This window comes from Equus przewalskii, chromosome 24, assembly GCF_037783145.1.
Source record: "Equus przewalskii isolate Varuska chromosome 24, EquPr2, whole genome shotgun sequence".
NCBI classification, from domain to species: Eukaryota; Metazoa; Chordata; class Mammalia; order Perissodactyla; family Equidae; genus Equus; species Equus przewalskii.
Genome location: NC_091854.1, coordinates 19,967,558 through 19,981,792, shown reverse-complemented (window position 1 = coordinate 19,981,792; position 14,235 = coordinate 19,967,558). Strand labels below are relative to the sequence as shown.

Genomic DNA, 14,235 nt, shown 5'->3' with positions numbered 1-14,235 from the left:
TGACTCATGACTGTATAGTAATAAAATTTAAAAATTAAAACTGCCTAACCTTCCTAGGTTAGCCTTTCACAATTTTTTTTTCCTGATAATATGGAGACATGCTGGGGTACGTGAGGTCAGTTTTTCTCTTAACTCTTGGACACAGGATCAGTCACCCTGCTGATTCAGAGGACGGTACTCCTTCAGCTGGCAAGAGTGGGGAACACACGTGCTTTTATTACACCATAGTAGCAACCCCTAATACTTCTGTCCTGTCATTCCCGTGAAGGATTTGTGACTCCTGAGGCAGAGTGTGGCCTTCGTTTTGCCCCATCCCTCACTCCCTTGGTAGAATTTGTACAACTTTTGTAGGGCTGTTACCTGTATGGAGATTTCTGGAGCTCTTGTCCCTAAAATCCTTTCAGAAATTCTTGGTGCCGTCTGTCTTAGGGAGTCTTAGGCCTCATTTTGAGACTCTGCACTATAGATTTATTGTATAGAAGTAAGATAGATTTTAAAAAGATCAATTTGAAGTTTTCCCGTGGATCCTAAGTTCTCCTCACCTGAAATATATAAATGAAAAATGATAGTCTAAAATCACTCTTACTGGCTCTCCAAATGGTAACCACACCTGTCCCTTACCAGTTACCAGTGTTCTTAGCTAAAGTTGTCCCAGTTCTTGAATCACTGCATTTGTAACTAAGGTTTAAAAAACGTACTCAGTAGAAGAAGCTCAGTCTCTGTTCTCATGCAATGGGCCTCAAGTTGAAATGCTTCAGCAGTCACTCATGGAGGGACTTTGCTGGGCAGGCATTGTCTAGGCACAGGGCATGCAGCGGTGAATAAGACCATCTTTGTCCCCAAGGATATCACAGTTCAGTAATGGAGGATGAGCCATAATGAACAATCACACTAGGGTGTGTTGAACTTGGCAAATTCCTTGATCTTCCTAACCCTCAATTTTCCAGATCTATGACATGAGAATCTCATAAAGGTTGTTAGAATTAAATGAGATGACGAATGTTAAGTGCTTAGCTTAGAGCTCAGCATATGTAGCAAAAATTACTATAGAGGTATGAGAGTGGCACCTTCCCCAGTCTTGGGGGAGGTAGACTGGGGGATGTCAGGAAAAGCTTTTCAGAGGAGGCGGTGGCTGATGGAGCGGAATTCCGAATGAGGTGAGATGGTTGTCCTTTGTTGCCTTGGCCTTCCGTCTTTAACTGAACATTAAACTGCACTGCTAATATGTCAATATATTGTATATGATGTCTCAAGAGCATGAAAAGTAATGTTACACAATTGTATTTTATATGTTATCTTTAATTTTCTTTCAGAGAATTAAAGATGGTAGCACAATTGACTCAGTTAAAACAATCTGTGTGGGCGATCATATCGAATGCATAAATGGAGAAAATATCGTTGGATGGCGTCATTATGATGTTGCTAAGAAGTTAAAGGAATTAAAAAAAGAGGAACTCTTTACATTGAAGTTAATAGAACCTAAGAAAGCATTTGGTAAGTTGGTTGTGTGTGTGTGTGAAATGTTCCCTTCCTTGGCTTATCTTTCCAAGAGAAATGAGAACTGAGAAGTGGTGCCATGTACTTTTAGTCTGTCGGTTGAGAACATAGAAAATGATGGACGGCACTATAAGGGAAACAGCTCTTGAAGGAGAAAAATATTGCTAGAGGGACGTTTTCTAAAGGACGTTTGGAGTTACAAAGTCTAATAATGTCCAGTGACTTTGACTTTGGGGCTATTCCAAACTCTAAGAGAGCACGTTGTATTTCATTCATCTTGCTGAGCAGTCGGACATTTGATTGAGCTCTCTAAACTTAATAACTGCTGTTCATAGACCTCAACGGCAAAAACTTTAGTTACACACAGAATTGGTATTTAAAACAGTTATCTAGTCTATTTTAAAGACTTCCTTCAATACTTTTCCTCCATTGGCATTTTGAATTTGGCAGCAGGGGATGATATGAGATTACTTCCACTTTGGTGTGGCATCTGTACTTGCTTGGTTTTAGCCATGGCAGCTGTGTTCCAACTGTTGTTCAAACCCCCAGGGCCACCTCATCTACAGGAAAATGTGCCAGCTTCTCTCTCACTACCCAGCACTATTTTAATAAGCCAAATGATGGCCTACTGTTCATCACTGTTAAAATATCTTCAGAATAATCATTCTAGGCCTGCCCTTACTCATCCATGACCCCACCCACCTTATGTTCTTTCCTTTGCTTATAGAATGTAAGTATTCCTTATAGTTTGTCTCTAATGGCTGTTTTTCTCAGGGCACTTAATGGAAATGGTGGGAGAATCCGGGGGGTCTGGGGAATTACATTTCCCCTCCCTTGGTGAGTAAGTGACAGATCCTAGCCATGTGGAAGTGGAAATTTTCTCTGCTTCTAAGTGATTCTGTGCCATTTAATAGAAATACAGTGTAGGTGATATTACTTGTGGGAGACAGAGTTCCACAGATGATGTAAGAAAAGGATGCCTCATGCTGGTGCTGCTCCCAGAGAGACCATTCTAGGAATCAATGCTATAGACACTGATTCTGCCTGGCGCGTTGCAACATCTGAGCTCCCTTCCCCCAGAAGAAGTGGGCAGCACCCAGCTTTCTACCCAGCAGCTCCTTTAGAAATGGCTTTGTTTGCTCACCAACTCCTCAGGTATCATAGCATATAAACTGATAGGATGTAGGCAGCTTGAGATAAATATTCTTATTTGATTTAGACTCTTTGTAACTCAGTCATTCTCTTACCACAACTCAAGGAATATAATGTCTTTCTACAATTATCTCTAACATATAATCTATTTTCCAGAATTAATCTTTTCCCATTTTCTTTCCTATCGTCTGCGTCTAAATCTTGTGGTTCCTGTATCTTTGTAGAAAGTTGCTGATACACCTTAACTTGGATGCTAGGTTGGTGTTAGTCTTGGACTTTATGGAGGCTATTGTATTTAGTTATTATTGCTTCATGATTAGATTTTTTCCTTCAATATCTGAGACACATGTAGCTGGTTGGCGTACTGCACTGCCTTATGTGCCTGGCTATTATTGAACCTGCTTTCTGTTGCCTCATATGAATTCCGTGGACACATTTGAGAAGGAACTGGGTAAGATTTTCCTGATGTGGGTATATTATTTCAGCATCCCAAATTCTGGTGGTGCTGTGGGTTAGGATATGTGGAAATTGATTTTGGAGCAGTGGTAGTTTTTTATGTTCCAAGGTTTCTATGGCAGCTTAGCTCAGCTCAACCCAGCTTAAATCTACTGGTCTATGTGCATTTGCCACTCTGGCTTGGTCCTTGACTCTGGGCCCTAGCCTAGGGACTTTCCTCTTAGAAGTAGGCCTTGCTGCTCTGCCCATCCTTCAGCCCTTAATTTTGCTACTTATCTTTTTGCCATTATCTTTTTGCCTCTGGGGTAAAGGCAACACTAGTTTGTTCCTCATCCTCTGACTTCCTCCCAGGACTTGGCTCTGTTGGGGAGGGGAGATAAATTGGGAGGTACTTGGAGGATCAGGCCTCCCCAAATATTCTTGGTGTGAATCCTGTCTTTCGCTGTTTCCTTCTTTCCTGTGTTTTCTAGCATTATCATTGATGCGTTGGTTCAAATTTCATAGTCCTTTGTGACTATCTGACTCGCTACTATCTTGGATTCCTACCCAGAGAAGAGGGCCAGTCTAGATGGGGCAGAATTTTTTCTTCTCCACATTCACATAGGCCATCTTGTCTGAAGCTGAGTCATTTCTAGGAGTTTACCAAGAGCTGTTAGAAATGGCCATACACTCCAGTATTTTGACACTTTTCTACTAACTTCTCAAAAGATTTAGCCTGTGGAGGCATGTGGACTGTCCCCCAAAATACGGGATGGAGTAGTATAGTTGGCTGCTTTGCAGTGGCATAACAAGGATGATGAGCACATGAATATCTCAGCCATGGATGGGAGAATCTTTACTGCCTGCTCCCATTTCCATATTTTAGATCCACCCCTAGCCACATTCCACTCAAGGGACCATTATATGTGCCAAGATTCTTTGATTGAGAGCTACAAAATAAACACTTCCTAATTTAATGAAATTTTTGAGAAGACTATCAGGTAGGTCTCAGAAACAGAGACAGTGTCGATCAAGCCTTGGGAGGGTCAGGAACTAAGGCTGTTTCAGGGATGTGTGAACCAGGAATATTTCATGGCACTGGCGTAATTGATTCCCTTCAATTTTTTCTTATCTTCATTTTACTCCACTCAGGATTCAAATTCCTGTGAGGGGGGTACTGATTAGGTCACATGCCCATCTTGATAGTGGGGAAGGTAGGCTACATCATTGATTGGCCCACCCAAATCACACAGAACAGTGAGGGAGAAGTTTCCTTTTGGGTAGGAAAAAAGTAGCAGATGTCCATTTTACCATTTCTCCTAAGCTGTTAACACCTTGTTCTTTGGGCAGAGCAGTGTTGGTTTTCTCTTTACTTCAAATGCGCCTCTAGCCATACATGTTAATTTCAATCTAAGTGTATCAGAATGGATCTGGAGGGAGGAGGGTATTGTCAATTGGCTTTGGGTGTCTGGTCTTAAGGATTTTATTTTTCTGCTCAGTGTTGGGTGCCGTATAAATGGCTGTTTGGCAATGGACTAGCTAGTGACCATGATAGCATCAAGCTTTCTTTCAGAGAAAGAGTAAAGCCACATTCTTGGTGCTGGCCACCAGATTTGGAAGGGAGCACAATCCAGATTTGGACTATAGTTTGGGAAGGTCCTTTATTTATGTATCCCACAAGTAATTCATTAAGAATCTGCTGTGTTCCAGGTACTCCACTAGCACAGCTGATACTAAGAAGACTAAGCTATATCTCCTGTCTTTTGAGGAGCTCACAGTTTAGTAGAAGGCTGTTATGGACTGAATTGTGTCACCCTAAAATTAATATGTTGAAGTCCTAATCTCTAATACTTCAGAATATGACTGTATTTGGAGAAAGGGTCTTTGAAGAAGTGATTAAGTTAAAATGAGCTCATTAGGGTGGGCCCTGATCCAACATGACTGGTGTACTTATAAGGAGAGGAGATTTGGATACAGGCACACATAGAGGAGAATGACTTGTGAACATGAAGATAGCCATCTACAAGCCAAGGAGAGAGGCCTCAAAAGAAAGCAACCTTGGTGAAAGCTTGATTTCAGACTTCTAGCCTGCAGAACTGTGAGAAAATAAATTTCTTTTGTTTAAGCCGGATGGTCCTTTCTTATGGCAGCCCTAGGAAGCTGACACAGAGGCTGATAGGCCAAAAAAAATTACAGTGCAATTCTTTGACTATGGCAGTAGAGCTTGGGCTTCCTAACAATCTATAAGGTACAGGTTGAGTATCTCAGCAGTCCTCTGGCCTTGGGCAGATGGCAAGAACATACTGATATTTTCATTCAATAAATATTTGAGCAATTGGTGTATTCGGTCTTAGGGTGCTAATTGCCAGGATAGTAATAGTCACTGTTTCTTGAGAGTCTGCTGTACTCTATCACCATACTACCTGCTAGGTATGAATAAGATCCAGTTCTTGCCTTCAAGAACCTCATGTCTAGTGGGTGGAGATGGATATGAAAGAAACTCAATAAAGAGTGTTAGAGGTGCTAAAATGTACTGGAGATATACAAGTGGGAGACATCAAGTCTACCTGAGGAGTTCAGGAAAACTTCCTGGAGAGGGGATTTGAGCTGACTCTTAAGAGGCATGTTCAGTGAACAAATTGGGGAAGGTTCTCCTAGGGAACAGGAATAGAATAAGCAAAGGTGCGGAGGTGTGGAGCAGTATCGTATGTTTGGGAACACCATATATGTCAGGGTGGTTAGAGTAGAGGTTATAGATAGTTGCATGATAAGAGATGAAGCTCAAGAATCAGTAGGGACCAAATAATCAAGGGCCTTATATATGAAGATAAAGAGCGGGCAATGGAGAACCAATGGAGGGGTTTAGGCAGAGGAGTAACATGATGAGGCTTGGATTGTGGAAAGAGATTTTGGAGACCATGTCAGATGGAGGGGTGGGTTATGAGATAGAGGTCAGGAAATCCATAGATTCCATTGTGTAGGTGGAGGAGAGAGAAGATGAAATCCTGAATTAAGGCAATACCAGTAGGCATGGAGATAAGAACTAGTTCTGAAGAATAGGCAGTGGTGTGTTGGAGCCGTTTGTGCACATCTCTTCACAGCTCCGTGTTCAGTAACATCAAGTTGGTTGCTTGAAATTGGCTATGGTGGGATTTACATCACAGACATAGGCAAGTGCTGCAAGTGAGGGCGTTTTTAGCCTGGAGAGTTGATTTAAGTTAGCTATTTACCTACGTACCACTGGATAGTAAGAAGGTAGGATTGGTAACCCATTGGAGGAAGAGGTAAAGGAAAAGAGATTGCAAAGAACGACCCACAGATTTGTGGCTTGGGTTGAGGGATTGAGTGTGGTGCCATTCCTTGAGATGAGGAAAAGGAATCGATTTGGGTGGGGAGATAGAGAAGAGAGATTGTTCCTTCAATACGTTTTTGAACCTGATGAGTTTGAAATCTGTGGGAGAATTCAGTTGGAAACGTGTAAGAGGTAGATGGATGTTGAGGATTGGGGCCTAGGGAATGGGATTTATAGGTAGTTTGAAGCCATGGAAATCTGGTAACTCAGAGTAATAAGTGAAAAAGACCAAAGCAGAGCTCTGGGGGGTACTCCAGCATTTAAGAGGTAGAAGGAGGAAGAGCCAGCACAGTGAGGAATGGCCAGACGTGGAGGAGACAGCTAGCTTCTGGGTGGCCTTTACCCAAGCACCCAAGAACAAGTCAATTGTCCCAAGAGCAGGTGCTCCACTGCAGCTTTCTGAAGGTGGCTGTGGGGCTCTGAGGGAGAAATAAAGGCCATTACAAAACACACCCTCACAATCTCCTGTGCTGGTCAGAGGTTAAGTCACTGTTTTCATCATCCAGTGGATCTCAACCAGAGTTTAGAACACAAAGTAGGATAGACTTGAAAACTTCATAGTGCTTTGTGCCTAGTAAGGGTAAATACTGTTTCAGTTACATTATGTTTGTTTCAGTTATATATATATATATATATATTTGTGTGTATTTATGGGTCCTGATATATATATATTTCTCACTGTGGGTCACAGCACAAAAACATTTGAAAGCCACTGGTTTAAATGACTCCCTTGCTAAAAATTTGTAGTTTATAGGGGAAGCTTTCCCATACCTAACGTGATTTCTCCTGGTCAGCTGCTTTCTGATCCAAATTTTCCTTCTTCTAGCCATGAGTTGATGGCAGCCTTCCCAGTCCTTATCAAGTATCGGCTGGAATGTGTCTAGTGATATTTTTTTAGGGCATGGCTCACTTCCTTTCCCCTTTTGCCAATGAAAAGGAACATGTCTCTACAATGAGCTCAACCCTGCAGAGTTTGCCCTGTAAACCTAGATTTTCTCAAGACTATAAAAATCTGTTCTTCCATTTAACTGGCTCGAGGACCAGTTCAACTGGTTTGTTTCCTATGAGGCCTCTTAACTGCAGAAAAATAACTATTAAATCTATGAGGCTTCAGTTCAGTTTTACTTAGATGAGAGTCTCTCCTCGATTTGTCCTGGAGAATTTCTTTAATTTGTGATTATTGCCCTTTATGAAAAGAGGTTTGTGGAAGGAGACCTGAAATGTTTCTGTAAAGTGTTTTCAAAATCAGAAAGGGAGTTGAAAGAAAAAGTTTACCTCCTAAAGCATTAATAATCTTTGTTTTGGGGTTAGGTTTGGCCCCAGATCTCTGGGCTGTCTTCTTTTAGAGGTTTCATTTCTGTGCTGTGTGTCCATCAGAATAGGATGTTCAGTATGTGAAGGACTTCTGAGTCCTTTGAGTCATTCACAGCTGGAAAACTCGGACCTCATCTTCATGATTCAGCTTCACTGGTGTGCTCATTTTCAAAGACTAAGACTATTTCATATTTAGAAACTTTGGCTTTTAACTTTTATATGACTTTTTAGATAGACATTTCAAACATCTGAGAAGTACTTTCTATTTTTCATGCTATTTCTAGTAAAAAATTTTCAACCAGCAAACACTTTTGGTACCTTTTCATATATACTGAGTTCTACAAAATATCCTGGGGAATATGAAAAAAGTTACAAAAGACAAACAAGGGGCAGGTAGTTAAGTATGTCACCTCTGTCACATATGGGCATATGTGATAATGTGACATTGGGTGAATTACTTAAACTTTCTATGCTTTGGTTTCTTTATACAAAAAGTGAAGATGGTAATAGTATTGCCACATTGGGCCATTGTGAGGATTAAACGATCAAACATATGAAAAAAATCATAGCACAGTCTCCGGAGCATAGTAAGTCTTCAATAAAAATTAGTATTATGAAGGTGTAGCCTTTTCTTGAAGGAATAATTTTGGAAACAAGATAAACCCACGTGAAACAGGAAAAACAGTGTAGGTGAGCTAGTGATTGTCAAGTATTTGTTGAAGACTCTGGCACTGTTCCAGATCCTGGAAGACAGGATGGTCTCATATCAAATAATGCAATGTATCAGTATCTCATTGCAGTAGCTGCTATTCACTTTTCTAAGTACTTTCTAAGTAGGAAATCGCTTAATCCTTATAACCATACAAATCTGTGCTTTGTCCAAGGTTTTAGAGCTAGCTAGTGAGAGATGGGGGCAGGCTTCTAACCCACGAAGGGAGCCCCCAGAGCCAGCGCTCTAGCAAGAGTTACAGATGAGTCAGTATGTCGGCTGTCCTCAGGGAGCTTACAGTTTACATAAAGAGGCAGGTACTTTGAGAATCAATTCTATTAATGGCAGTAATAACCACCATTTATTGCACGCTTATTAGAAGCAATAGAATGCAGTGGTTAAGAGCATAGACTCTGAGCCGAGCTGCTTGGGTTTAACTCATATCTCTGCTGCTTATTCCCATGTGAGTTTGGACTAGGTCCTGACCCGCTCTGTGCCTGTTTACTTATCCATAAAGTGTTGTGAGGATCAAATGAGTTATCATATGTGAAGTGCTTAAAATAGTGCTTGGTGCATAGTGCTACGTAAACGGAAGTCATTACTCCCAGGACTATTGCTGTTACTGCCAGATTTTGTCATGCCATTCCTGCGGGGTTTTCAGATAAGTAAACTGAGACTTTGGACAGTTAAATACCAAGGGAAGGTCCCTCAGTGGCGGGCGGGAAGGGCAAGGATAGTATTCCAGTCCTGTTTGCTCCCAAGGCCTGTGTTCTTAGCCTTGTGTTACTGCCTCTTTAGAGTATACTGCAAAGTTTGGTGTGTGCTGAAATGCGGATTTAAACAAAGTGCTGTTCAGCTGAGAGTTGACTTGTCTATGATTGGGAGGGGCTCTAGGTTTAGAGAGTGATGGGGGCTGGGAGAAACGGTAAGATTGGGAAGGAACTTCCCCAAAGAGAAAGCCTGGGATGAGTGGTTTATTGTAGGTCCCACCAGTGTCCTGTTCCCATGGAACTCCTCGTGAGAGGTGACAGGATGCCGAATAGAGTTGCATAGAGATATGAGAGCTTCAGAAGCTGTGGCCTTGCAATCTGGGGTGAAAGGCCCTCTGTGCTCTGGGCTCAGCCTGCAAGCGGACAGGCTGACTTAGCCAGAGAGCTTCAGGGTAGAGTCCGTGTGGGCCTGAGCACAGCATTAGGCCTCTATATCTCAAGAGGGGCAGAGAGACTTCCAAAGCAAAAGCCAGACTCAATTTCTCACCAAACCTGTGGAGTGGGGGCCTCCAAGTCAGATTCAATCTGACGTTTGTTATCTTCAGAATTGTGGAGTAAAATTTTAAGTTCACTATAGAAGTTTATTTATTTATTTATTTATTCAGGAAGATTAGCCCTGAGCTAACATCTGCTGCCAATCCTCCTCTTTTTGCTGAGGAAGACTGGCCCTGAGCTAACATCCATACCCATCTTCCTCTACTTTATATGTGGGACGCCTACCACAGCATGGAGTGCCAAGTGGTGCCATGTCTTCGGCCCAGGATCCCAACCAGCGAACCCCGGGCCGCCGAAGCAGAACGTGTGCACTTAACCGCTGCGCCACCGGGCCAGCCCCAACACTATAGAAATTTAAATTGGTGTTCAGAGAAGGGAAAGATATGAATAGGCTGGACTAAGTGAGAAAGATTTCTAGAGAAGATTGCACTTGAAGATGGCCTTGGCAGATGGGAAGGAAAATGTAGACAAGGGGGGTTTCCTGTGGGAAGTGTTCAGGGCGGTGAAGAGCCTACTCTTGTAGGGACTGCTGCAAATCAGGCTACAAAAGCAGCTCCAGGCCTTATTAAGAAGAGCTCTGAAAATGAGGTGGGGAACCTGAGCTTGTTGTAGAGGATAATAGGGGATCATTTAGATATCAGAACTGAAGAATGCCATGATGAAGTAGATTTGGGGGCATTAAGCCCAGAGGAGCAATGTGGCTATATTTGACTAGAGGAGAAACCCTGTCTGAGGCCACTGCAACAGTCAGGAGTAAATGATAAGGGCTGGGGTTAGGGTAGGAGTGGGAATTTGAGAGAAAGAAAAAAGCCTGAGTAATATTGCGAAGGCAGAAATGGGGTAGGAGGTGGGTTGATGCTGCTCAGCTAAAGGAGAGAGGAGGAAAGGTTCAGAAGAAGCAAAGGTTGCTCCCTAGGTTTCTATCCGGGGAGCCTGTGAGGAGAGTGATCATTGGGAATGAGGCAGTTGGGATGCAGAAATAGTTTGGGAGAAAGTCTGGGAGAGAAGTTCAGTTTTAAATGTACTACATTTTATCTGACCGTGGTACTCTCGTATATTTTTTGGCAAAAGTTTAAAGTGCTCATAGTGACAAATTTTCGGGGGGTAGAACATAGCACTTAATCATCTTTTTATGCAGTACAGTTTGTTCTGCCCTTCTTATATCTAGCTGGATGTTGGCTTGACATTTACCACAAAGATGCCATGGGAGAAGATAAATGAAGAGCCAGTTCCCTTTTGTGGGCGTGGCACGTGTTAGATGAATATTGAGTGTAAGTGATAAATGTGTTTTTAATGAAAAGAACCAGCTGGAAAAAGACTCAGGTTAAATATGTTCTCTTTTCTACTCTAGCTGTAAACACTCATTAAAATTGTTTTTTGTTAGGGGGCCAGCCCTGTGGCTGAGTGGTTAAGTTTGCACGCTCAGCTTGGTTGGCCCAGAGTTTGCCAGTTTGGATCCCGGGCACGGACCTAGCACAGCTCATCAGGCCGTGCTGTGGTGGTGTCCCATATAGAAGAACTAGAATGACTTGCAGCTAGGATATACAGCTATGTACTGGGGTTTTGGGGAGAAAAAAGGTTTTTTTTATTAAGTGCTCATGTTTTTAATCTGAGAAAAGTGAAATTATTATAATCTACTAAAAACTTTGTTATCTGAATTTCCCAAGATGTTTACCCTAAACAGTGATTGAGTTCTTAGAACTATAATGTTTTTTAAGGAGTATTTGGAATTAATAACAACCATGAATAGAAGGTAAATTATAGTCTCCAGCTGTTTTTTTTTTTTTTTTTTTGAGGAAGATTAGCCCTGAGCTAACTACTGCCAATCCTCCTCTTTTTTCTGAGGAAGACTGGCCCTGAGCTGACATCCATGCCCATCTTCCTCTACTTTATATGTGTGACACCTACCACAGCATGGCTTTTTTTTGCCAGGTGGTGCCACGTCTGTACCCGGGATCCAAACTGGCAAACCCCGGGCTGCAGAGAAGCGGAACGTGTGCACTTAACTGCTGCGCCACTGGGCTGGCCCCATTTTCAGCTGTTTTTAAACTTACTAGTTAAAATAGCAATATAGGATGAAGGGATCAAAAATGCTAATATGTAAAGTGGCTCCTTTGATATAGCTGAATAGTATGTATATAATGTAACTTATTAGAAAAACAGCAATTATACCAGTAATACTTATTCTGCCAGAGGGTATTTGTATAATGAAGGTTGTCATTTAACCATAGGAAAACAGGTCTAACAAATTATACTCAAAATTGTGGTCAGGGTATGTTTTCAGAAAAATCTAAGTAGATAATCAATTCCCTTTATATATGGAAAAATGTTTGATTTATTCAGTGAAAAGGCAGATTACAAAAGAATGTACAGTAATACCCCATTTTTGTAAAAACTATCTTTAAATGTGGAAGAAAAGTGAGTCTCAGTGTAAGTGTATGAAAAGGTTAACAGTTGTTATCTTTAGATGGTGAGTTTATGAATGACATTTCTTTCTTTAGGCTTTTTGTTTTTCACATTTTAAATGTAAAAGGAACATATTAATTTTCATAACCTGAAAACAATTATTTTAAAAGAGGAAGTCTCGTATTCCTAGGCTGGGAAGTAGAGAAACTAGATCATTCTCACTTTTAGTCACTTTGTAGTTTTTAAGCATATGATTATTCTCATTTTAAGCAGCTTTCTTTAATATTATTATAAATGGTTTCATGTGAGAAATGTGGTAGAATATTGTTTTGACTCTTTAAATTGGTTTTGGTAACTACTTAACTTTTTAAAGGCTAGGGGAAAAATATATGCAATAAACCAGTAATAAAAGTGAACAATAGTGTTTAGTTTTTTTTGAATCCCCATGGTGAAATCATACTGGAGTATGATAAATAAAAGGGTAAAAATAAAATATTTTAGCTATCACCCTTTTTAAAAAATTTCCTCAAATTGGAGTCTAGAGGTTTGTAATCTTTTTTGTAACGTGGTCCCCTCTGGATTAAAGCTCTGTGGAGCCTTCTTCCTGGAGATGCATATTAAGTTTTGCCCATGATTTCAGGGAGTTATAAAAACAGGGCTGGGTTTTTCTCAAATGATACCTTAACTAAAGAACAAGAAGATTTTGGGCACAGTTATTCCACTTTTGACACTTGTCATGCACTGTTCAGTCTCATCAAAGGAATAGTTAAGGGCACCTTGTGTTTTTTTATGGTGTTGGTTGAGGTTTTGGCAGCCCTTTTGGTTCAACAGGCAACAACGGCGCCTTACGCACGTGGCGTCTGGGACTTGCCTCCTTTTCCTTGCTTTTTATCTGCCCCAGCACCCTACCAGCTGAATTAAAACAAATGAAAAACCCCCGACTTCTCTAAAGTCTGAGAAATGTCAGAGAGAGAAAGGACACATGAAAAAAGGGACTGTGCAGTTAAAATCTTAAATTCTGGGACACAAACTAGATTTGATGTCAACTATTCTGAGAAGTGTGTGTGTGTTGGGGTGGTAGTAGGGCGGGAAGGACACGAGCTGTTTATGGACCGTGCCCTTGTGTACGTCCAGGCGTTTTTGGAAGAGTCGCTTTGCTGCTTAGACAGAATTCTGTGTCTGTGAAGGGTCTTCCCGTTGGAGATGGTGGAAAACCCTAGCGAACTGCCTTATGCAGAGAAAGGAAGTAAATCAACCGTCCGAGAGTGATGCTGGCGTTAGCAAAGCTCTATGTAGGGCCCATACGGGGTGATCGGGACTCAGTTTCTGGCCCTTTCTCTCTGCTCTGCTGCCCAGGCATCAGCTTCATGATTTAGATATCATCTTAAGTTTAGCTCCACGCTGTGTCCCAAGATGGTGGTCAGCAACTGCTGGGGCCATCCGCTTCCTTATTCATATAGAACGGGAGAGAAGAGTGTCCTTGCCTCAGAATTTCTAGGAAAAGTCCTTAGATTCATTCTGACTTAACTGACTTTGGTCACATGCCTGCCTTTGACACAGTCACTGTGATGAAGGGCATCAATTGGCTTGGCCCATTCATGTGTCCCATCCCTGAAGCTGGGAGCAATCAGCTTCCCCTGACCCACAGTGACCCTCAAATGACCAATGGGTCCTGAGAAGACAACCAACTAATTAATGTCTGTTTCCAGTGGCAACTCATAATCTTTAATAGAATTAAACTTACCAGTTGGCTGTGACCTTGGTGAAATTGTTTCACTTCTCCAAGCCTTGGTTTCCTCAACCATAAAATTACGATAGTAATAACTGTCTCATATTAAATGCTCAGTTAAAAAAAGACATTACCTTTAACTTGACTTTCCCCAGCCGTTCTACTTTATTGTCCCTAGATGACGTTTCGTGTATGTGTGTTTATGTATATTTCTTTGAAATAAGATTGCACTCGAAGAATAATAGTAGTATAAGAAACAGTGTATAATGCTTGATAGCCACTTGTAGAGAGAAATTACACTTGAGAGGTTGTCTGAAAATGCGAGCCGAGAACTGCGGGCTCTGGGTAAAGGTGTGGACCCTACCTATTATTGCTT

At 41.5% G+C, this 14,235-nt stretch overlaps 1 protein-coding gene across 3 annotated transcripts in view; it reads left to right on the top strand.

Moving 5' to 3' along the window:
* The window catches only part of GIPC2 (GIPC PDZ domain containing family member 2), a 77,131-nt gene that overhangs the window by 43,275 nt on the left and 19,621 nt on the right, over window positions 1-14,235 (top strand). For all 3 annotated transcript variants that reach the window (XM_008518999.2, XM_070592808.1, XM_070592809.1), the window contains exon 3: window positions 1,314-1,494. In XM_008518999.2, coding sequence (XP_008517221.2) covers window positions 1,314-1,494 — 181 coding nt within the window. The remainder of the gene's footprint in view (window positions 1-1,313; window positions 1,495-14,235) is intronic.